General features: G+C 37.4%; 1 protein-coding gene across 1 annotated transcript; it reads left to right on the top strand.

Moving 5' to 3' along the window:
• The first annotated feature begins 2,425 nt into the window (after positions 1-2,425).
• On the top strand, positions 2,426-21,464 carry LOC117307055 (centrosomal protein of 41 kDa-like). Its single transcript, XM_033791697.1, has 12 exons — positions 2,426-2,866; positions 7,531-7,594; positions 8,993-9,040; positions 10,152-10,213; positions 11,474-11,528; positions 14,323-14,458; positions 14,743-14,897; positions 16,726-16,793; positions 17,268-17,382; positions 18,520-18,681; positions 20,179-20,235; positions 21,180-21,464. The coding sequence occupies exons 1-12, from the start codon at positions 2,825-2,827 to the stop codon at positions 21,278-21,280; spliced, it is 1,065 nt and encodes a 354-aa protein (XP_033647588.1). The 5' UTR covers positions 2,426-2,824; the 3' UTR covers positions 21,281-21,464.
• The last annotated feature ends 1,762 nt before the right edge of the window (positions 21,465-23,226 follow it).

The following is a 23,226-nucleotide window of genomic DNA, read 5'->3' as shown; positions in this document are numbered from 1 at the left end:
ATTGACTTTGAAGAAAGCATTATTGAAAATGTTGAAGTCTTTTGAACTTGCGTCTATTGAAACAATAACACATCAAGTTATATCACTGAACTAGGAGGGCATACAAAACCATGTGACCAGCCCAGCAAGAAGCCTGTTTTTGGCCTTAGAGAAAATGGCGCTGACTCGTAATACAACAAAGGTCAAACAAGTTAATTCAAACAACCACCATTTTGTTAAAGGACTTTTTGTTTGTAATTTACTTATAAGGATTTATGAGGATAGTGGGACAGCTTGGTCACATGCGTGTAATAGAGCGTGTCATATTGTTGGTAAGACAACGCTCTAGAATTGCAAAGGTTGTGGGATCGAATCCACCTTAAGCACGCTGGTGTACATCAGTGTATATGGGTAATACCAAAATTAATATTTAATATAAATTGTTAACTTCCGTAAATTGTCAATAACTTAAATTGTTTGTTTGTTCGATTGTTTGTTGGGTTGTTTGTTTGTCGTTGGAGTTTCTGTAAGTATGTTTTAGTGTCTTGTGAGAGTTTGTTTGCTTTTGTACGTAAAAATTCATTGTCAAGGTTTGTTTGCTCTGTTTGTTTGTTTGTTTGTTCGTTTGTTCGTTTGTTCGTTTGTTCGTTTGTTCGTTTGTTCGTTTGTTCGTTTGTTTGTTTGTTCGTTTGTTTGTTCGTTTGTTCGTTTGTTTGTTTGTTTGATTGTTCATTTATTTGTTTGTTCGTTGTTCGTTTGTTGTTGGTTCGTTTGTTCGTTTGTTCGTTTGTTCGTTTGTTCGTTTGTTCGTTTGTTTGTTTGTTCGTTTGTTTGTTCGTTTGTTCGTTTGTTTGTTTGTTCGTTTGTTTGTTTGTTTGTTTGTTTGTTTGTTTGTTTGTTTGTTTGTTTGTTTGTTTGTTTGTTTGTTTGTTTGATTGTTCATTTATTTGTTTGTTCGTTGTTCGTTTGTTGTTGGTTCGTTTGTTAGTTTGTTCATTTGATCGTTGTTCGTTTGTTTGTTTGTTCGTTTGTTCACTTGTTGTTGGTTCGTTTGTTAGTTTGATTGTTTGTTCGTTTGATCGTTGTTCGTTTGTGTGTTGGGTCATTTGTTTGTTGTTATTAAAGATTGAATTTTGTTGTTGTATCTGTTTTCAGTATGTATTAGTTTGCTTGTTGTTGCAATTTCTGAGACATTTTTAGTTAGAACTTAATGTTTAGTTAGAGTATCTGTTTGTTTGTTGGGTCGTTTGTTTAGTGGTTCGCTTGTTTGTTTCTTCATTTGTTTGTTTGTTCGTTGGTTGTTTGTTTTATTGTTTGTTCGTTTGTTTGTTTGTTCGTTTTTTTCGTTTTTTCATTTGTTCGTTTGTTTGTTTGTTCGTTTGATCGTTGTTTGATTGTTTGTTGGTTCGGTTGTTCGTTTGTTCGTTTATTTGTTTGTTCGATTGTTCGTTTGTTCGTTTGTTCGTTTGTACTTTTGTTCGTTTGTTCGTTTGTTCATTAGTTCGTTTTCTCGTTTGCTTGTTTGTTCAATTGTGCATTTGTTTTGTTCGTTGTTTGAGTTTCTTTAAGTTTGTTTTGTTTTAATGTCTGTTTTCAGTCCAGTTAGAGTTTGTTTGTTCTTGTATCTGTGTGCTTAATTTCTAAAAATACACGTTTGTTTTTCTATTATTATGTGACTCTTAGAGAATTTTATGGTATTTGAACTGAGTTTTTTTCCAAAAATTGTTTACATTTATCACAATTTGCTTTGAACAATATATTTTATTATTGTAAAATAATTTTTGAAAGTTTGCTTTCATTTTGTGTGAACAATAAAAATAAATAAACATAATTATACTACTTGTGTGTGCCTGTGTTTTATTGACCGAGTCCATGGGAACAATTTATGCATTCACTTATTTATGAGAACAATGTCTGAATTATTATTTCACATTTTGTGGCATAAACTTTTGACAAAGCTATGATAATTAACCATTTTGATGTAAGCCACATTGAAAAGCTAATTCATATTTCTTACTGCCATTTTAACGTGCGTCAAATTGGATTGCTGGATGGGCTGTACTTTAGCTTTAAAACAAATTATACATCGACAAAATAAGCGTAATATTTTAGGGGAAAACAATGGGTGCACACTTTGCTTTTCTAGTGGCATTTCTGGCCAAGATTTGCCATTTTCTTATAGGTAATCCCATGCTCTTTATACAACTTAATTGTATTAGTTAATTCATTTTGGTTAATAAAATAAATTCAATTCAATTTGATTCAACAATTCAATTAAATTCAATTCAAATGGAAATCAATTTAATTCCATTCCATTCAATTTAATTTAATAATTTAATCTAATTAAATAAATTTACAAAGTTATTTCAGTTCCTTAATTTAAAATAATGAGCAATAACTGTTTTAATTTAGTGATAACAAATTACCTTCATAGCTGTATCTAGCTTTGATTAATTAACCAAATTAATTAATTAATTCATTCATTCATTAAACTTGAATTTGCCCTTTACTAATGTTCACCCCCACCCCCCGTAACTTGTCACCTCCCTGTACTGTATGGGTTTTAACTTCCTGAATATTTGTCACCTCCCTGTACTGTGTGGGTTTTAACTTCTTGAATATTACTTGTCACCTCCCTGTACTGTATGGGTTTTAGTTTCTTGAATACCGGTCAAATAGATACTGTCTCAATTCCTGCCCCATGAAAGCCATTTTTAACATGTTTTGTATGCATAGCGCGGTCGTAAATGAACAAGGGACCAGACTAAAAACATATCAGCGATAACTTGTGTTGTTAGGCAGAAAATTCTGGTTCAAACTTTTTGAGAGAAATAAATATTGTAGAATGTCTGCAAAAGGCCGAAATTCCCGCTCGGCTCCTTCGAATGTAAGTAAAAACACTGCTTGTTTTTTTAAAGAAACTCATCACTATTGTGTGACAAGTACTGGATACAAAAGGTACCCGTTTGGTCTCGAAACTATGTAATATTAATAATATTAACTTATTAAAAACTGACGTTTTGCATTGCATTGCATTGCATTGGAGAGCTGTTGATAGTATAAAACGGGTTTCTATAAAACATTGTGGGAAACGACTCCCTCTGAAGTAGGGACGTAGTTTTTGAGACAGAGAGAGGTTATTCCTCACTAAAAAAAATAAAGACTTCTAGCTAGGTAGAAGTCTTTTATTCTTTATCTGAAAGCACTTAAATTCGTCCAACTCCGAGTCCAACAACTTCAACAAGGGTGTTTTTTTCTTTCATAATTTTCTCGCAACTTTGATGACCGATTGAGCCCAAATTTTCACAGGCTTGTTATTTTATGGTTATGATGGGATACACCAAGTGAGAAGACTGGTCTTTGACAATTACCAAACGTGTACCTTCCTTTTATTTAAATTTAATTTAACAAATATTTACTAAATTAGGCCTACTGCAGGGCCACGACCGGTGTCATGACAAAAACTGATAAGTGTCCGCTGAGCACGGACACTATTTGGCATGGGTTACACGACAAATAGTATCCGCCCAACAAATAGTGTAGGGGCGCCATGCTGCGCAATGCTGATTATTTATAATCAAATACAACCAAGAAAGCGTTCAAGAAAATCCAAGCCAAGTTAAAAAATAGACGAACATAACACTTACTCCCAAAAGTAAGATTAGTGCACTTTGAAAAAAATATGGATTGTGCCAAGTTACAAATTATTTATAATAAAATACAACAAATGCTTTCAAACATACAAGTCAGGTCACAAAATATCTCTTTATCTCAAAAGTATGCCACGGATTAGTATTTTACTTAATAGTAATTAAAAAGTGCAGGTTAATAAAATACGAGTTTTGAAGGTGCTAAATGATAAATTATTTGAATATTTATAATCAAATACAAGCAGGAAAGCGTTACAAAAATGTAAAACTAAAAAGTTAGGCAAGGCACGCAATGATGATGTACGCACTGCAGACTCTATGAGCAAGCTTCCGTAAACAATGTGACGTCATAGACACTTGACCAATCAGAAGGCAATATGCTGATGAGCGGACACTTATTGCCAAATGACAGTTTTTGTTGTGACACCGGTCCTACATGTACTTAGCCCCACTTGTGTGGCCAAGGCTAGATTCAGCCAGCCTTGGCCACACAAGTGGGGCTAGTCCTACTAAAAGCTGACAACAAGCCGACAAAGCGGCCAACAAGTCCAGAGCGCCGACAACACGCCGACAACAGGTTTTAAATACCTCAAAAATGTGTGCTTTGTAATATAAAAACAGAAATTCAATGAAAAAACTTCACGAAAAGTGTGAAATTTTTACCAGAAATAAACTTTACTTGCACGGAAAGCGCTCGGACGCCATCTTGGCTTAAAAACCGTGTTTGGACCAGTCCATGACACGGGTAGATTTAGCGCTTATCAACAATGTTCAGAGCTAGGGAGGGCGTCCTGTGAACACCCTCAGTCCACTGCAGGGCTTTACATGACGCCCGGCCCTCTGTTGCTAATTCTGTTTTACCCACATTATAATGGACTGGTCCAAACACGGTTTTTAAGCCAAGATGGCGTCCAACAGCTTTCCGTGTAAGTAAAAATTTTCTCTGGTTAAAAATTTACACTTTTCGTGAAGTTTTTACTTTAAATTTGTGTTTATATTACAAAGCACACATAGTTCTAATTATCTCTGGTTTATTTGCTGTTTTGAGGTATTTAAAATTTGTTGTCGGCGTGTTGTCGGCCCTCTGGACTTGTTGTTGGCGTTGTCGGCTTTTAGTAGGACCCATGACTGCCAACATGGCCAATACTATTGCAACCCAATACTGCTGTGTATAGTGTAGACATGCACATGGTTAAAGGGATGCTGCATTGAAATAAAATAAAACTGTTAATTTTGCTGTCATTTATTTCTGATAATGTATTAAACATCAACAAAATGTATTCCCGACATTATATGACTTGCGTAATTAGCGAATAAGTCATGCCCCCCCTTTTGTGGATTGTTAGCGCCCCCCTACCATCGATGTCATGTCGGGAAATCAAACATATCGTCGGCAAAAAGAGTCTAGTCCCTAACTACACGCGCTTAGGTACCAGGCCACACAGTCCACACGTCTCTATATGCACACAGCCAGGGGGCCCGACGGCTCGGGTAATAGACATGACGTCACGATTATGCAAATGAAGGCTCCCTTTTAGGGGCGGGGCGGGTTCCTCTAATCTCTTGAAAACCATTTTTTAAATACTTGTAATAAAAAATAAAAAACAATATTTCAGGTTTAAAAAGTCATGTTTAATCGTTTAAATGAATAAAAAAAACACTGCAGCCACCCTTTAAATGTACTTCTAGAAATTATAAAAGGCTCCCCCCGTAAGCCTTTAATTATAAGGGGTCTAATATTTTGGGCCTCCTTAACGCTGCGTTTTTAAAATCGGCGTTGATAGATGAAAGTTTTACGACCGTCAGCCACCAATTTCCTTTGTACTAGCATGACTACTACTACTAGTAGAGTACTACACACCCAAAATTTTTCTTACACACTCAATATACAAAAGGCTTGCAATTTGCATTGCCTTTTGCAGTTGCGAAAACGTAACCCTCCTCTCGCCAGCCGCCAGGCTGGAGGGTAACAAGATTCTCTCGAGCAACAAATGACAATCTGGTCCAACACAACTAATTTCGACAGCTAGTCACCAGATTTGCCCCATTTTTACCACATTAAAAAAACATGACACATTTCTAAGGGCACAAACTTAATCCTCAATGTCTAATGAACACTCAAAACACCATTGAGAAAATATTTTTGAAGTAAAAGGACAAAAACTTGCCAGATCCGGGAGCAAATTCACAGGTTCAGATTTTGAACCTGTCGCATCGCTTTGCAAACGTTTCATTTTTTGGTTGGACAAAACCATTTTGTGAAAGGGGTGTTACAAGGCAGTGCATTGCCCGCCGTTCACTCATTATATGGCGCGCATGCACTGCAGCACTTAGTCCCATTATACTTACTTGTGTTGTCGTCCCGTTCCATCAAGAGAGGGCGCTTTACTAAAAACTGTGTTAAAAAGCCAACACCTTGAGCCAAGACTAGGCATACATGGTCGGCAACCAAGATGGCGTAGATTGTTGAGCGGGGAACGGAAAACAAGTTTAAATGGGAATTGTCAACCAAGGATCAAGGGAGAAGCTTTCAGAAATCTTCAGACTGATACAAAAACCGGGATGTCGTGTGTGTAGTTTGCGACAGGAAAATGAAATAATATGCCAGTCGAGGACGGTTCGCACTTGTTGAATTTTTTTTGAACATCTGTCCGTGGAATCCCACAAAAACATTTTGGTAACGAGAAAGAAGAGCACATTGTAATCGTGACATGTAAGAACTGTGGTCTATGTTTCTGTTAATGTTTTGTCTACACTGCAGTTTAAAGTCTGTTAACACGTGTAGCGCTTGCCCAAAATCTGGACATGTTTTTTGATGGGCGGCCCAAAATCCGGACAATTTTCCTCATTTTTTCCTGCGACCTGCTCACATGCCTGTTCTCAATATGCTCAAGGCTTTATGTTTTTGGTCACCAAGGCCAAGCGCTGTACACGCAGGCACCAGCCTTTTGGATTGACAAACTGCCGAGCCAAGGCCGAGTTAGACTTAACCATTCTGTGAAAGGGGTGTAAAAAGGCAGTGCGACAGTGTGTGCAAGCTATCTTGTGAACTACGGGTATGGTAAACGGACAGTGCCCACGCACTGCTGCACTGCCTTGTAACACCCCTTTCACAGAATGGTTTAGTCCGACTCGGCCACAGCTCGGCAGTTCATCGATCTAGCAGGCTTGGTGACCAAAAATACAATATAAAGCGTTGAGCTTATTGAGAAGTCAAAAAAACGGGCGATGCGGCAGAAAAACAACAGTGAGTACCGAGCAGAAAATTGCATTTTTTAAATTCACTCAACAAAAAAGCAATGCAAGCATTATGAATATATATTGAGTGTGTGGGGAAAGTTTTGGTTGTAATAGTACAAAGGAACTTCAGTTATTGGTGGTTATTGGTCGTAAAAATCTATCAACGCTTATTTTAAAAACGTTTAGCGTTAAGGATATTAGACACCTATAAGGCTCATGGGAGCCTTATAGTTTCTAGAAGTAATGGTAATGATGGTAGTGTATGTAGTTAATAATTTGTGTAATTCTAATTTGTGTAAGTATACATTCAAAATGGGGGACTTTTGGGACGCTTGGTGGCAGGTAAAATCCATTGTTTCGGTAACGCGCGCATGCTCAGAACTATGTAAACAATGACAATTTACCTGAGAAGTCTGCTGCTACGGCCCACGTACAGACATAACGTTCCATAGTCTCCCATTATACATCAGAGAAAAAGTTTCTGTAAGGCGCCACCACTTTTTCATTCGATATGAAATAATTTGTTACGGTATATTCAATGAGAATATATCCCTTTTTGTAAAAATAAGTGAAAAAGTGGTAGCGCTTTACGGAAAGTTATCCTACATCCACTTTGAGTTTGACTGTACATGACATTATTTTGTGTAATTTATTAATCTAGATTTTGAACAAGAAGATTCCAGAAAATCCAAGGTACAAAGATGTCAAATCAACATTAGATACCGGTGAGTAGAATTTGAAAAATATTATTGAAATGAAGGAGGTCACATGACTATAATAATGAGTATCGTTCTGCTGCGGACCGGACCGGAACGAAGTTCTAGTGTAGGAGTAAGACTAAAGTAGGTCTATATTAGTACTAAGTAACTTTCTGTATCTGTATCTGTATCTAACTCCCAAGATACTTTGTGTAAGTCACCCGCCAAACCACTATGTCAATATTGGGCAGTTGCACTGCTTAATTACTGCGTCAGCTCTGTGCGCAGGTGGTAAACACGTCACCTGTCTAATCGGAGACTCACCTAGTTCTAAGAACACTCAACGTGATGGATGGTCTCAGTGTCTCTCTAAATAATCTTCATTTTGGAGCACAAAATGTTACCGGTAATACAATTACAATGCGTCATGTTGCATCTTAATCTTAAACATGTGGAGAGGGCTGTCATGCAGTTTTCAAGCTACTTCGTTGGGTATTTTCGTCATTTGGGGCCATTTTTGTGTGTGACAATCATAGAAAATGTTGGTTTTGCATGTGACTTTCAAAAAGTATCTGGGGCGTTAGTAGAAGAACTGATAATGACAAATAATAAAGTAATAATAAAGTTTAAAAAGGAGTAACAGCGCCTCAGTATGATTTTTGTAATAAGTAGAACCTTTTAGATAGAAGTACCTCATTTTGCCTTACCAGAGGGACATTACTGTGCTACTTCAATTCCAAGTGCTACGTTTAAGGGCTGCATTTCTGAAGAGCTCTGCGTACAAAGACTGCGGATTCACAACTGTGTGGTTTGACACGCTCTTCTCACAAAATGACGAACCCTGGGGCAGACAGAAGCCATGTGTGATGTCGGGGCAAGAGGCAGGCCTCAAGTTAACCCTTTTGGAGCTAAATAAATTTCAGAAAGAAAGCTATGTCAGCAAAATATCCATTGCCCTAGATAATGAAAAATTAATGGATTTTGAGGTTCTTGCTTTGAGTTTATTAGCCTGTAATATTATAAACTTACATTTGTAACAAGTGGAGAGCTGTTGATAATATAAAACATTGTGAGAAATGGCTCCCTCTGAAGTAACAGAGTTTTGGAGAAAAAATATTTGAATTTGATTTTGAGACCTCAGAATTAGAATTTGAGGTCCCAAAATCAAGCATCTGAAAGCACAAAACTTGTGCGACAAGGGCGTTTTTTCTTCCATAATTCTCTTGCAACTATGATGACCAATTGAGCTCAAACTTTCACAGGTTTGTCATTTTATGCATGTTGAGATACACCAAGTGGGAAGACTACATATACGAGTACGTGTCCAGTGTCTTTAATATAGTCTTGGACTTAAACTCCTTCAGTTTGCTGTTCTCATTAAAAAGCGAATTAGTCAAATGATTGCTTCCCTCTGCTTTATTATAGGTGCCAGCATGTCTAAATACATGGCCAAGATTGAAGAAATCAGAAAGAGTAAGTTAATTTTTACTTAGCCTATTTTTATTCATCTGTTTTCCTACCCCCCCCCCCCTTCCCCATAGAGTTTCCCATAGACTTAAATATTTCCAATGGAAGTGCCCTTTGCAAAATGAATCTGCCCTTGCCGTTTCTTTGCCTAAGAGGGATAAAGTAGATACTGTACAGCGATAAGTACCCACTACAAAAGATAAAACTCCAGGCCTGCAGTGGGTACCTATCGCTGTATGTATCTACTTTATCCCTCTTAGGCAAATAGAGGGCAAGGGCAGTTTCATTTAGCAAAGGGCACTTCCATTGGAAATATTTAAGTCTATGGGAAACTATTGGGACTGTTGTCTATGAGAAATTACGGGCACCTACTAGTGTAGGTCTATTCGCCCCTTGGGCCTGTGAGTGACCAGAAGAGGGGCCTATTTCCCTCGGCCTTCGGCCTCGGGAAATAGGTCGCTCTTCTGGTCACTCAAAGTCCCTCGTGGGAATAGACGTATACTCGTCACATGTACCTCATTGCCAGTCAATATGTGTATACTAGAAACCCGTACATGTCTTTTCACACGGAAGTAAATATTTTATTGCATATTTCATTTGACTTTGGGCAGATGCCACAACATACGTGTAGACATTTTGTTCAAGCATTGGTCAGTGGCGATTCTTGAGTGTCTTTGAGCAAGGTACTTTATCATAATCACTTCAATCCACCCAGGAGTACAAATGGGTACCAGTGAGAGCTGGGGAGTAACATGCAATAGATGGATTGCAATAGGATGGATTGCAATAGGAGTCATCGGCCGCAATATTTAATGAATTGTGCATGCATAAAGAGCTACCATTGGCTGAGAGTCATGCGCATTGCATACATGCGTGCACTTTCCCATTGTTTTACATCAAAGATGGCGGTCGAAGACTCATATTGCAACCCATCTATTGGCTGGCATCCTGTCTTCTAATGCCAAAGAAACTGGATACTAGTCTTGTTGAGCCACATTGGCCCAATGAACCATCAGACAGAATTTATTTATTTTGTATTTCTCCTTTGTTTTGCTTTTTCTCCTTTGTTTTAGTTATTTTAGTTGTTTTTAAAGATTTTGTTATATCTAATTTTCAGATTACAGATATAAAAAGGATGAGATTTTCAAGAGGATGAAAGTGACCACATTCGTTCAATTGGTAAGCATTAGGTATTCGGTTGGCAGTTTTTTTTTTTTTACACATTGACTGGCAATGAGGTAAATAGTGTACGTCTATTCATCAGAGGGACTTTGAGTGAACAGAAGTGCGACCTTTTTCCGAGGCTGCTTAGAAAGAGAACTATGTTTATCAATAAATTGCTAAGCAAAAACCAAGCAGGTCACTAGTCAAGGGGATATAGAGCTGGTATAACCTAATTCTAGTAAGCAATATTTTGTTGTGCTTAGCTTCTTTTATGTGCAGCTCTATGAAATTGGGCCCTGATTTTAATCTATTACACTGTGCATGTACATTCGAGTAGGACAAACTGGGAGGACAATTTCTGACAGGAAGAATCTTTGTACAAAGCAAGTTAGATATTATCACATTGTGTTACCGCAAACCACAACATGATACCACACCATGCAACCCTCTAAAACACATAAATAGTCTATAATTTCATATTTTGTTGTTGTAAGACCGTTAAGATGTGCATCAGGGACATGAGTTTCATGTCACAAAGGCTGAATTGAGTTTCATGTCACCCATAGGCTGTGTAAGTCTACAAGTATTCAAACGATGGAACCTGTTACTTTGGAGCCCTAGAGCATGTAGAATGTTTAAGCACGTGCAAGATTTACACAGTCTAGGTTTGGTGTTCCCATTAACCACCATCTTCACTCTTTTGTCCCAGTGGGTGTTATGATTCTCAATATAAGATGAGTGATGGTTCATAAAGCTTTGCATATTAATTTTTGTTAGCAATAATTATCATAGCATTTGTTCCTTGTTGTCTACATGGCCAGGCTGGGTGTGTGGATTTTATTTTGAAACTTGCTAAATGCTAAGAATTAAACACATTGTTTTGTGTGTAATATTTGTTTGCTTTTTATAACCTTTAACTTGTTGATGTTTGTTGTGCTTTTTAACTTGTGCGAGCAATGTAATTTCTTGTTTTTGGAGAGAAACATTTCTACAGAGCTTTTGATTGAGAAAAGTGTTTTTCTTTTAGAATAATTAATTTCTTCCCAAGTCTCTTTGGTAAGTAGAAGACTTATCACTCAATTCAAGTCAGGATGTTTCACGTTTTATCAAACTTGATGTTTGTCTGCAGTTTTTCTATTTATTTATAATTGCATGCAAATCATTAAAATACTGGATCACCATGCAAACAGATGATCATCTTTTTGGTATTTGTGTTAAACTTTAGCCTATTTTTGTGACATGTGTTTATTTTTGTTCTTTTGTTTATTTTGCAAGGTTTTACAAGTCCAAGCCTACCAGAGGAAAGAAGAACAAGTGTCACGATATCTAGGTAAGATCAAAGTGTTACTTGAAGATTTTTATTTAAAGGCACTGGACACCAATGGTTATTGTCAAAGACCATTATTCTCACTTGGTGTATCTCATCAAATGCACAAAATAGCAAATCTGTGAAAGTTAGGGCTCAATTGGTCATAGCAGTTGCAAGAGAATTATGAGGGGGGAAAAACGCCCTTATTGCTAGATTTGTGTGTTTTCAGATGCCTAATATAAGGCTTCAGGCCTGAAGTATTTTAATATTTGAGTGAGAAACTACCTCTTTCTCAAAAACTAAGTTACTTCAGAGGGAGCCATTCCTCACAATGTTGTACAAAATTCATTGCTCATTAACAAGTAAGCTTTTGTGCTAACCATTATTTTGTGTAACTAGCATGCAGTGTTCTCCACAGACTTTTTTTTTAGGAGGGCGGCATGTTGTAATCAAAATGGCGTCCGTCAATATGACGTAATCAAAATGGCGCCCATTTTGATATGACGTCAGCGAACATGAAATTAACAAATGCTTGCGAAAACCATTTTCTTAAAATAGTGTATTAACCCCTGGGCCCGACGACGCTACCTATTGATTGACATCCATTTCGGTCGGAACAACCTTATTTAAAAAAACTAAATAAAAACTACAATGTTATACATTTTGCTTTGTGCGCCGCACCAATAACCTCAAAGGGATGATCGACATACCGCACGTCAGAATTTTGAAAGCAGGTGATCGGACGGCCTTCGTGTCCAATTTTCAAAACGAAAAAAAAAAAAAAAAAACCCAAAACCCCACATTTTTGGACGATCTTATCCCCAAGCTATGGCCCTAATTAATACTTTTTCCTTCCAAAACCATTTTCATGAATTAGTGATTACTGGTTCCGTCGTTAAGAACTTGGTTTGCAATAAAATAATCGAGATTCAACGATCGGTCACGCACCAAACAATTTATTTATCAATGACCTTTGCCCCGCATTGCGCACGCCCTCAATGGGCGAAAGTTGACATGTTTGAGCAGGCCTGGAATTACAATTTTTTTAGGGCAAGGCCACTTTGGCCTTGGATATAGGCAAATTTTGAAAGGCACCAAGGCCAGTAGAAAGGGCACCAAGGTCAAAAGTTTCAAAATAAAGAAGGCGCGAAGGCCAGTAAGTTATCGAAGGGGTCATGAGCCTTATTAAACAAGTAAATAAAAAAATTGGCTAGAGGTTTCCCTATGGGTGGTTAACCCAATGGAACAGTTTTTGTTATGAATAAGATATTGATAAATCATATGTTATTCAAGATATTGATAAATCATATCTTACTCATAAAGAAACCAAATGATTTTGTAAAAAGAAGAATTTTTATGAAGGAAAAAAATTATCGTAAGTTAACTTTCTTGCATTTGGGGCATAGTTCTCAAATTCATCTTTTACATCTTCCTCCAAACGCTCTTTTTGCATCTTTATTTTGGCAAATTCCTTCGTAAACATTTCCAAGAGTCATTTCATTCACCAACAATATTTCGTCCATTCACAAACGGAGGATACCATATATGGGCATTTTAACAACAGCGCCCTCTGTTGATCAATGGATTGTGTTAGACTGGTTCCTTGTGAAATTGGGACGTCAGCTAAACGAGCGTGTGGAGTATATGCGATGCAGGTTAGCGCTAGCTCGGGAGTGGAATCTCCGTTGCGCTTGTAACGTTGAATACCATGACTGCTATAGAGTTCCCTGGATTAATATCGTCGGCCGTAAGTAGTCGGCCGAAAACAAATGTTTGTGTCAACAATAAAATCTTGGGCTTGGGTAAAAAAAAAGGCACGACGGCCAACGGGAAAAAAGGGCACGGCAGTTTTGGCTGTGAAAATGGTATTTTTTCGAGGGGCATCACGGCCAGTTGGAAGGGCATTGACAGCCATGGCCGTCGTGGCCGCCGTGTAATTCAAGGCCTGTTTGAGTATACTTCGAGGCTGTACATGTACATTGTACCATTCTGTACATGTGTGCGCCACACTACTGTGTGGCAATTCTTTCTCAGTTTGTGAACGTGCGTATTGTGTTGGAGTCTATCAACGGCCAATCACAGCGTGCGGACTGTTTATGCACTGTGCATGCAGTGGGTATTCCCATGCTAACGGCGACGTCGACGGTGTGCGTGGTGTGTGCAGGGTTGGTTGATGCACTCGGCTTACTAACCATGTGGCCGTGTGTACATCGTGTTTTATTGTTGTTTACGATCGCATTTCGGATGCTGTAGTTTTGAGGTTGGTTTTGGCTTGTCAGGTACTCGTTTGATCTTATTAAATGCAGTCTAAAAATAGTCTCTTTGTCTTTTTTTGGGCAGGGCGGCCAATAATTTTAGCAGGGCGGCCAATTCTTTGGCAGGGCGGCCTAAATTTTAGGAGGGCGGCCCGCCCTCCCAATTTACGGTGTGGAGAACACTGAGCATGAGTGTCCAGGGGTCGATTTCACGAAGAGTTAGGACTCGTCTTATCTCGAGTTAGGGCGAGTCCTAACTTAGGGTTAATCTTAAGGTCTGCATGCTTCAGTGTAGGGTTGGGACTCGTCCTTAGTCCTATGATTAGTCTTAAGTTAGGAAGAGTTTTGTGAAATCGACGGCTGTGCCTTTAAACCATATATTCAAAATGATGCATTCTAGCATCAAACTAAAACTATCGTGAAACCATTTTTGAGAAAAATACCTCAAAGTAAAATAATTTGATTGTTTCTATCTTTTAAACATAAAAGCTTTGTACAGAGTAAATAACATAAACGCAAAGATTATCCTCACAATTTGAAATCCAAATTTGACTTTGCAGAGTCCCAAGCAACAAATCCAGAGCTCACAAACTTTAGGAATGGAGGAGGGGATAGTCCTGTCCCTTCACTGGCTCTGACTGAAGGGGACTTTGGGGAGGAGGGTGAAATATCAACATCAAGGTCAACATTACAGAGGTCAGTACTTGGGTTATACGGTTTTGGTTAATAATTACTGGCTTAGTGTTTGGGTTAGTCAATATAAAGACATTTTCAAACTATTTCAGTTATCACTGTGGAATGGAGGCCCTGGGTCTTTTCTTTTTACCCCATGGTTAACCCGGCTCACCTTCACATGATGTCACTATCAATTGTCACTGTTTTGTATCAAATTTGTGTATTGAAAGATTGTCTAGTTGTGATATATGGAAAAAAATAAACAAACAAAACAAACAAACTTGATTGGTCTCATCTCTACACAGTGTGATTAAAGGCATCGGTGAGTTTGACATTGACAGCAACTCCGTTCCAGCAACACCCGCTTCGGCCGTTCCCAATCCAGAGGAGTCTGAAAGTCCTTACTTACTCTTGGATCTAAGAGACAGTGATGTGTATGACCAATGCCACATCATTACAGGTATGTACACAAAACCCATAGACTGAGAGTTTCTTCAGAAATATAAGCCATGGTACATAATGATTCCCGTATGACCTATAATGTGTTTTCATATATTAGATCACTGAGTCAAATGTTAAAGGCACTGTACACGTTTGGTAAATGTCAAAGACCAGTCTTCTCACTTTTAATATCCCATCATAAGCATAAAATAACAAGCCTGTGTAAATTTGGGCTCCATTGGTCATCGAAGTTGCGAGAAAACTATGAAAGAAAAAGCACCCTTGTTGGACGAATTTGTGTGCTTTCAGATAGGAATAAAAGACTTCTAGCTAGAAGTCTTTTAATATTTTAGTGAGAAATTACCACTTTCTCAAAAACTATGCTACTTCAGAGTTTTATACTATCAACAGCTCTCCAATGCAACTGGACCACTTGCCCGAAGCCAGTGATTTCAGTCGAGCCAGTAAGCTGAAGACGGGATAAATGATCTTTAACTGATGCTTTCGAGTCTTAAAAATATTAAAAATATTCTTCAATCCTGCTGAGTATCACCATTACAAAACAAGGAGATTGTTTTGTTCAAATGAACAGTTTAGATGAAAAAAAAACGTGTTCTCATTATGATTCTGGTCTTGTCCCTGAAGATTCTGAGCTACAAATCCTGCTGTCTTGACATTCTTCAGCCAAATCCCTGAAGATTCTGAGCTACAAATCCTGCAGTCTTGACATTCTTCAGCCAAACTCGAGCCCTGTTAATTGTTATATAATATTTCCCTCCTTTATTAAATTTGACTTATTTTAATTGATTGCTGATTTACATATTTGAATTCAATCTCGGGTTGTTTTGAACAGGTGACCTCCATGTGTACTTTATTTGATTTGTTACGTTATCTGCCTCACTTGAAGAATGTAATGGGAGACTTTTGAGTGCTAGGTGGCAGCAGACTTACCAGGTCACCAAAAGTCTCCCATTTAGAAGTATGTTGTGGCCAAGAGGTCTAATCTATCAGTGTTTGGGTTTAAATCTCAGTTATGATATTATTGTTTTGGTCATGGGCAAGTGCCTCTTGTTACCAACAAGTACAAAATAGAACATGTACCTGCGAGGGTATGTGGGGATATAGTTTCATGCCTGTATGCTTCTTTTTTTGAAAGGGCAAGGGCACCAAGGCATTTTCTCCTTGGTAAAGGGCACCCTATGAGGAAATTGTAAAATTCTACTGGAGCATTTCAAGGGCACCAAGTCAATGACCAGGGGCTATGGAGGCAATTGCCTTTGTTGCCTCAGTGAAGTATGAGGCCTGTTTAAGTTTGTTGATGTGCCTCTTTAGCTGATGGTGCTGCATACTCTAAAGCAGTTGAGATGGCTTTCAGGAATTGTTAGCGTGCAATGAAAATGGGCAAAAAAAACGTAAGAGACCTTCTTTGTTGGCTTGGAAACATAAATAACTATTATTGCTACAGTGCTTTTATTGCTACGTTTGTTCCCTATTCACTGTCAGTTCACAGGTTTTCTGTGCATTTTACATTTTTATTAATGGCTTTTCATTATTGGTAATTTAAATACAATTAGTGTGATTTTCATAACATGATTTTCCTGTCGTTATTTACAATTTTCTTTTTTGTGGTTTTTAATGGTACTTTTTAATGTGTAACTATTTTCTGAGTAATTTATGTAAAATGCTTTAGAGCTTGTTTTTTTAATATAGGCCTACATGTGTACTAAATGATATTATACTATTATTAATATTAATGTTATAAATGTAAAATTTGTGTAATTCAGCCTTTGTGCTGTGGGGACAGTTTTTAATAAACCATTATTTTTCTATCCATTTATCTATCACAGCTAAGAACTATCCGACTGCTATGTTGTCAAGATCCGTCAACAATTTCAGCAAAGACATCATTTCCTATGTATCCTTAATAATAATATCAATCTTTATATCTTTGTTTGACGTGGTTCTAGCCACACTTTAGCTTGGTGAGTCAAAAAGTGATGCTCTTGGAATATACATGTTACAAGTTAACCAAGATATAGGATAAAGGTGCCTGATTTTATTGATAATTTAGAAGTGGATCATATAAATCGCTCTTTGCTAGAAAGATTAAGTAGGGTGTCTATGTTAAGAACAGGGAGTCCAAAAGACACCCAGACAACCCCTTCTGGATTTAGCAACAATATACTATAAGATCATTTCATTTTAACTCAAATTGATTAAGTTTTGCTTTTCTTTGAGTCTTAGGCTTCACAACCAAAACGGAATCATGCCTGCCTCTTTTGTATGTAGAGTTGAATTGGAATGTGAGAGAGAGCACTATATAAGTTAATTTCATTATTATTATTATAGAATATAATGATGTTTTCCTGAACAAGAATTGTATTTACAGAAGAATAAGCCTGGTAAGATCATCGTACTGTATGATGAGGATGAGAGGATTGGTCCAATGGCAGCTACTACGTTTGTGGAGAGAGATTTCAACAACACTTTCCTCTTATCTGGAGGTGAGTCTAGTCATGAATTAAACCAATGTTTGTATGAGAAAGATCGTCCGTTTCTAGCTTGGTATTCATATCCCCTCTGTGGGAGTTTGCCGCGTTCCCTTGATTGTTGATTGGAACAGGCAGGATCAATTTGTCCTGTATTATGATACCCAGGATTTGTTCCAATCACTCTACTTGACCCCAGTGCAATACCTGTACAATGCTATTGGTAACTACTCAAAATAATTATTAGCATAAAACCTTACTAGGTGATGAGTAGTGGGGAGAGGTTGATAGTATAAAACATTTTGAGAAACGACTCCCTCTGAAGTGACGTAGTCTTCGAGAAAGAAGTAATTTTCCACGAATTTGATTTCGAGACCTCAAGTTTAGAATTTGAGGTCTCGAAATCAAGCATCTGAAAGCACACAACTTTGTGTGACAAGGGTGTTTTTTCTTTCATTATTATCTCACAACTGCGATGACCAATTGAGCTCACATTTTCACAGGTTTATTATTTTATGCATATATTGAGATACACCGAATGGGAAGACTTGTCTTTGACAACTACCAATAGTGTCCATTGTCTTTAATCACAATGTTTAATGGCCTTTCTCTCACCAATGCTACGAACTTGGTACCCAGATCTTCGACATTGTCTCAAAATGTGTTAACATACGTTATCAGTGCAAAGTACTATTCTCTAGTGGTTATACATGTTTTTTGTTTATATTGTGTGGTTTCTATGTTTGCTGTATTTACTATGTTCTTTCAAATTGTTGCAGTTGACTGTTTTGCCCGTACTGATATTTTATTTATACTGATATTCTATTTATTTGTGTATGGTCAGTGGATTTTTTTATTTGTTATTTTGGGCATTGTAGAGTGTCATGACCGAGTGGTTAAGAGCATCGTATTCAAGTTCTTGTGCTACATGAAAGTCACTGGAGTGTGGGTTCGAATCCTGGTCGTGACACTTGTGTCCTTGAGCAAGATACTTAACTATCATTGCTTCTCTTCACCCAGGGTGAGGATTATTTTATCATAAACAGTAAGCAGAAAATAAATGTGTTTCTTCAAACAGAGTTTTAGTGCTACATTCTCCAAATTATTATCCAACTTAACCAGGAGTGATTTTTGTTTTGTTTTTCTGTTTAGGTTTGAAGTTAGCCGTTCAGAAGTTTCCAACAGGTCTTGTCACAGGGACGATACCAGCATCATGTAGAGCTCCCCTTCCAACCCAAGCAGGCAAGAAGAAGCCTAAAGAACGCCCTGCTGAACCCATCAGGCCCGCTGAACACACAATGTTTACAGAGGAACATATCCTTTATTTTCAGAATGTCTTGTAAAGCTCCTTAGTGTGTTTATTTATGTCTCGTACTTGACTTGGAGGCGGACTTCACTTGAGGTCTGGAATTACACAGAGGCCACAGAAGTCATTGCCTCTGTTGCCCCTGGTCTTGACCTTGGTGCCCCTGGTCTTGGTGCCCCGTCAAAAGTTTCCCATAGACTTTTCCAATGGAAATGTCCTTTGCAAATGAAAATGGCCTGACCTTCTTATATCTTTCCAATGAATTTCAGGCCTGTGGTGGATTTCACAAAGAGTTAAAAAGACTATTCATAAATACCCCAGACAGTTACCCTACTCCTATTGGTCGAGAGCGCGCCATGTGGGGGTGTTTTAATAGTTGATAAAGACACAGCTGAGGCTTTTTAAGACCGGCTGGCTTTGCGTGTTGGGTGCGTAAGCTCATGTACAACAATTTAAATTACCCGGAGCGCAATTTATGGGTATGATTTACAGCGTGTAAAATGTGTGTACACGTGCATAAAGGAATTTACATAAAGGAATTTATGAATGGGAATAAAAGAGTAGTGAATTTGCAGGGCCGAGGCCGTGCGATAAAGACCCTCGCCTTCAGCTCAGGCCTTAGTCACACGGCCGGTTATAATCGACCATTTTAGAACTCGTCGTCTACTCTTTTATTCTCTTGGTATTATCTCGAGTTAGGACGAGTCTTGGGACTAGCCTTGAAGGCAGTGGATACTTTGGTAATTACTCAAACTAACTGTTAGCATAAAAACTTACTTGGTAACGAGCAATGGAGAGCTGCTGATAGTATAAAACATTGTGAGAAACAGCTCCCTCTGAAGTAACATAGTTTTTTTAGGAAGAAGTAATTTCTCACTCAACAAATAAAATACTTCAGCTGAAGCCTTTTAGTATTATTCTCTGACCAACGTTTATAATCCTGAATATTCAGTGGGGTTCCGGTTTCATCCTCGACCCAGTTTTAAGGGTTTTTCATTTTTGTACAAACTCACCCTGCTGTATGCATCACAACTCTTCATAAGTTCCATGTAATGGGTAATTAGTTATCTCTACTAATTATCTCTACTAAATCATCAACCAATTCTACTTTTTGAGGGGTTTTTTCTTTTAAGAGACTTGAAAGGCAAAGATTGCAAATTATACCTTTGTTTCTTTTAACTGTTTGACTGTTTTGATGCTAGATGTATACAATTAAACTAACAGCGCCCGCATGTAAATGCTGTGCATGACTCTCAGCCATTGATAGCTCTTCGTTGACCTCAGTAAGGGGGATTATTTTAGGCATGTGACATCGTATCAGGGGGTATGATAGCTGTCTATTTATTTATATCTCATTTTAACCGGATGGCTCATTCAGTGGTTACCAGTAAAAATTCAACAGTAAAAAAGAACACGAAATACTTACAGTGTATTTTTAAGAAATGCTTTCTTAAAAATGTCACGTCCATAATTATAATTTTTTTCCTTGACTTTGAATCTTGCACATCTTGACAATCTTCTGATGCATCTGGATAATTGCCTGGCTCCAAGTGACACTGGAAGTAAGTACACACTTGAGTCTCTCTTTCGTTAAGCCGGTCTCTGATTCCTCGCTTTCACATAATTATTATGATCACATCCGAGTACAGCCAAGGGCCCAAGGACAGCCCAGGGCCAGATTGCATAGAGGTGCTTAAGCACAAACAACTAGATAAGTACAACAAAATTATGCCTACCAGAATGCTTACATGTGCAACTTGTGACTGGTATCTTGCTCATTTCTGCTAATTGCTTATCAGAAAGTTGTCAAGCAATATTTTCTGCTCTACCACTTCTACGCCATTGATTCCAGCCTCAATTTGGTCACATTGATTTTGAGTTTGTTGCAAGCAGAACCAGATAGTTGGCACTATAAGTTTCTAGTCTGGCAATACCAAATACGAAGGAAAATGCAGAAAAGTTGCCAATAATTATTTGTAAGTGTCATTTCAAAAATCGGTTTGTCTATGGTGGTTTCTCAAATCACTCTGCAGCCATAAACAATGTGTGGATGCATTTAAATGAAGTGTTTTTTAATTAATAAATCATTCCAATACTTTTTTGCAAAGATAGAAACCATGTACAGTGTATGACGTTTTAATATATTTATATGCCACCGGTAATTAATTATAGTAATTATCCATTTTGTTATCTTCTTCAAAAATTGTATTACCGGCACCTTTGAAGTTATTCAGATACATGTATTTGCTTTGTCGACAATCTTTATTAGAACTTATTTGTTGAGTACATTTGTTGTTTTCACTCTATATTTTTGGTCATTACCGTAATTTTTTGCCCTTAAACTTAATTTGGCTGTTGTTATCTTTTTATAGCTTTTTAATGTTCTTACTTATTTTCTAAATATTAATATTTGCCGGATACCTCTTAAAAAACAGTGGTAAATAATAAATAATAAAAATAATAAAATGATGTCTTTAACGCATAGTGAACCTTCCTTTCAAACCAGGTCGGTTAAGTCGTCCCGCTCCCAGGGCCAGCTCCTCCTCCACTGTTTCCTCATCGGCAAGATCATCATCATCTGCAGTTCATTCTAGCCACTGGAAATAGAACAGCAAGATGAAACCTACCCACTGGAGAGAAAACAGCCAAATGACTATTAACCATGAAGTGGTTGAGACAAAATGAAACACAACCCTCTTGGATTTGGAACAGCCAAAAAAGGTGCACATGCCCCCCTTGGAAATTTTTTTTTTTTTTTAATTGCATTTCATTCAGGCAACTCATGGCCCAATTTTATAGAGCTGCTTTAGCACAAAATATAGCTAAGCATGATACAATTATGCTTACCAGAATAAGGTTACCAGCCAAACTACAATATCACAAGTACAATTTGTGACTGGTATCCTGCTCAATTATTCTTTTCAGAAAATAGTTAAGGGCAATTCCACAGTCAGTCGCATTACACTTTTCAGTGTCATTTCTCGATCTTGGTGCTAGAAGTTCTATGTGAGATATTCTTTCCACTAAGTTTATAGACTGATTTGTACTTGACACCCAAGGCTTCGAATTGATGATATTAGAAATATTGTGGGCTTTATGCTCTGGATGTTATAATGTTGTAAAAAGTGGTCAGTCGCATTACACAAAAAGGACATGGTAAAAAAAAAACTTGTCACAATTCAAAAATGTCCTCTATCAAAAAGCTTGTGAAAAAGTTACTATATGTAACACACAACTCTTATACATGAGTATCCAACAGGATACTTATAAATGGTCAGCAACTTGAACTTTTAGGTTTAGATGGCAAACCATGGTCAGTCGCATTACGGTCAGTCGCATTACAGCTTTCCAGACAATGTAGCAACGCCTACATGGAGCCCAAGCTGAAATCTTATTTGACAAATATGGTTCATTCCTTGTCAACAACTAAAAATAAATTGGTTTTATATGTTAGTTATAACTTCTAAGTGGAAAGAAAATTGTTAAGCATTATTATCTGCTTTAAGCAGCTGTGAAACTGGACCAAGGAGGCTAGTTTGGTGGTCTAGTGGTAAGACACCTGCCGTCGATTTCACAAAGAGTTAGGACATGTCTTATCTCGAGTTAGGACGAGTAACTCGTCCTAACTTAGGATTAATCTTAAGGTCTGAATGCAACAGTGCAGGGTTGGGACTTGTCCTAAGTCATAAGATTAATCCTTAGATAGGAAGAGTTTTGTGAAAGCGATGGCTGCTCTGGCATTGCATAGGGTTTGTATCCCACCTCAGTGATTCGACTGTGGATTTTTTTTCACAAAAAAAACTTGGGAAAGTACTGAGTATATAGTGCTTTAAATGCCTTGATGTAAGGTAAACAAAACAAATTATAAATGTAAACAGGTAGTTGGAACAATATTTCAAACTAAATCCTATCTCACAAATCCACAGTTTCTTGTAAAATGCAGCAGTTACAAATAATGTAATTTCTCTTTAAAAAGACTTGCGAAGAAACTGATTAAAATTGTCATCACTGATCCAAAGAAAAGAAGAAGCAATATTTTAAAGTTTTCATTGCATAAAGTAATGTATGTCAAAATATTTTGTTGATGCACCTTAAAAACGCAAAAAATAGCTAATGGTCTGAATTTTAGAGCCTAACAGAGTCTTTCTTAAAGGCTAAAGTCACTTTAATAAACAAGTACCATGACTCCTAGTGTCAAAACAGGTACTTCCTGTATAAACCAAATGTACTTTTATGTGTACCATTGCATTAATTGAAAGTTGCTGTTTTAGTGAAAGATAGCCCTCACTGTAGATGGTTGTTTTTTGTATTCCCGTTTTGCACTATGTTTGAAGTGAATGAAAGGTACTATTGTTTGTGTGTTACAACTTAATACTAGTTAGGACTGGGGTTATTTTTGAAACTTGGAAAGCCAAACTATCAAAGTTACCTGCCTTGTGTTTGGGTTTAGTAACTTTATTTATTTATTTATTTATTTCTTGTTTATCCTGGGAAATCCATTCAGTAAGAACAACTCACTGATCCCCCATGGATCCCAGCTAATAACAATCTAC

Source organism: Asterias rubens, chromosome 2 (assembly GCF_902459465.1).
Source record: "Asterias rubens chromosome 2, eAstRub1.3, whole genome shotgun sequence".
Lineage (NCBI taxonomy): Eukaryota > Metazoa > Echinodermata > Asteroidea > Forcipulatida > Asteriidae > Asterias > Asterias rubens.
The sequence above is the reverse complement of the archived record's forward strand: the minus strand, read 5'-3'. Positions and strand labels throughout refer to the sequence as shown.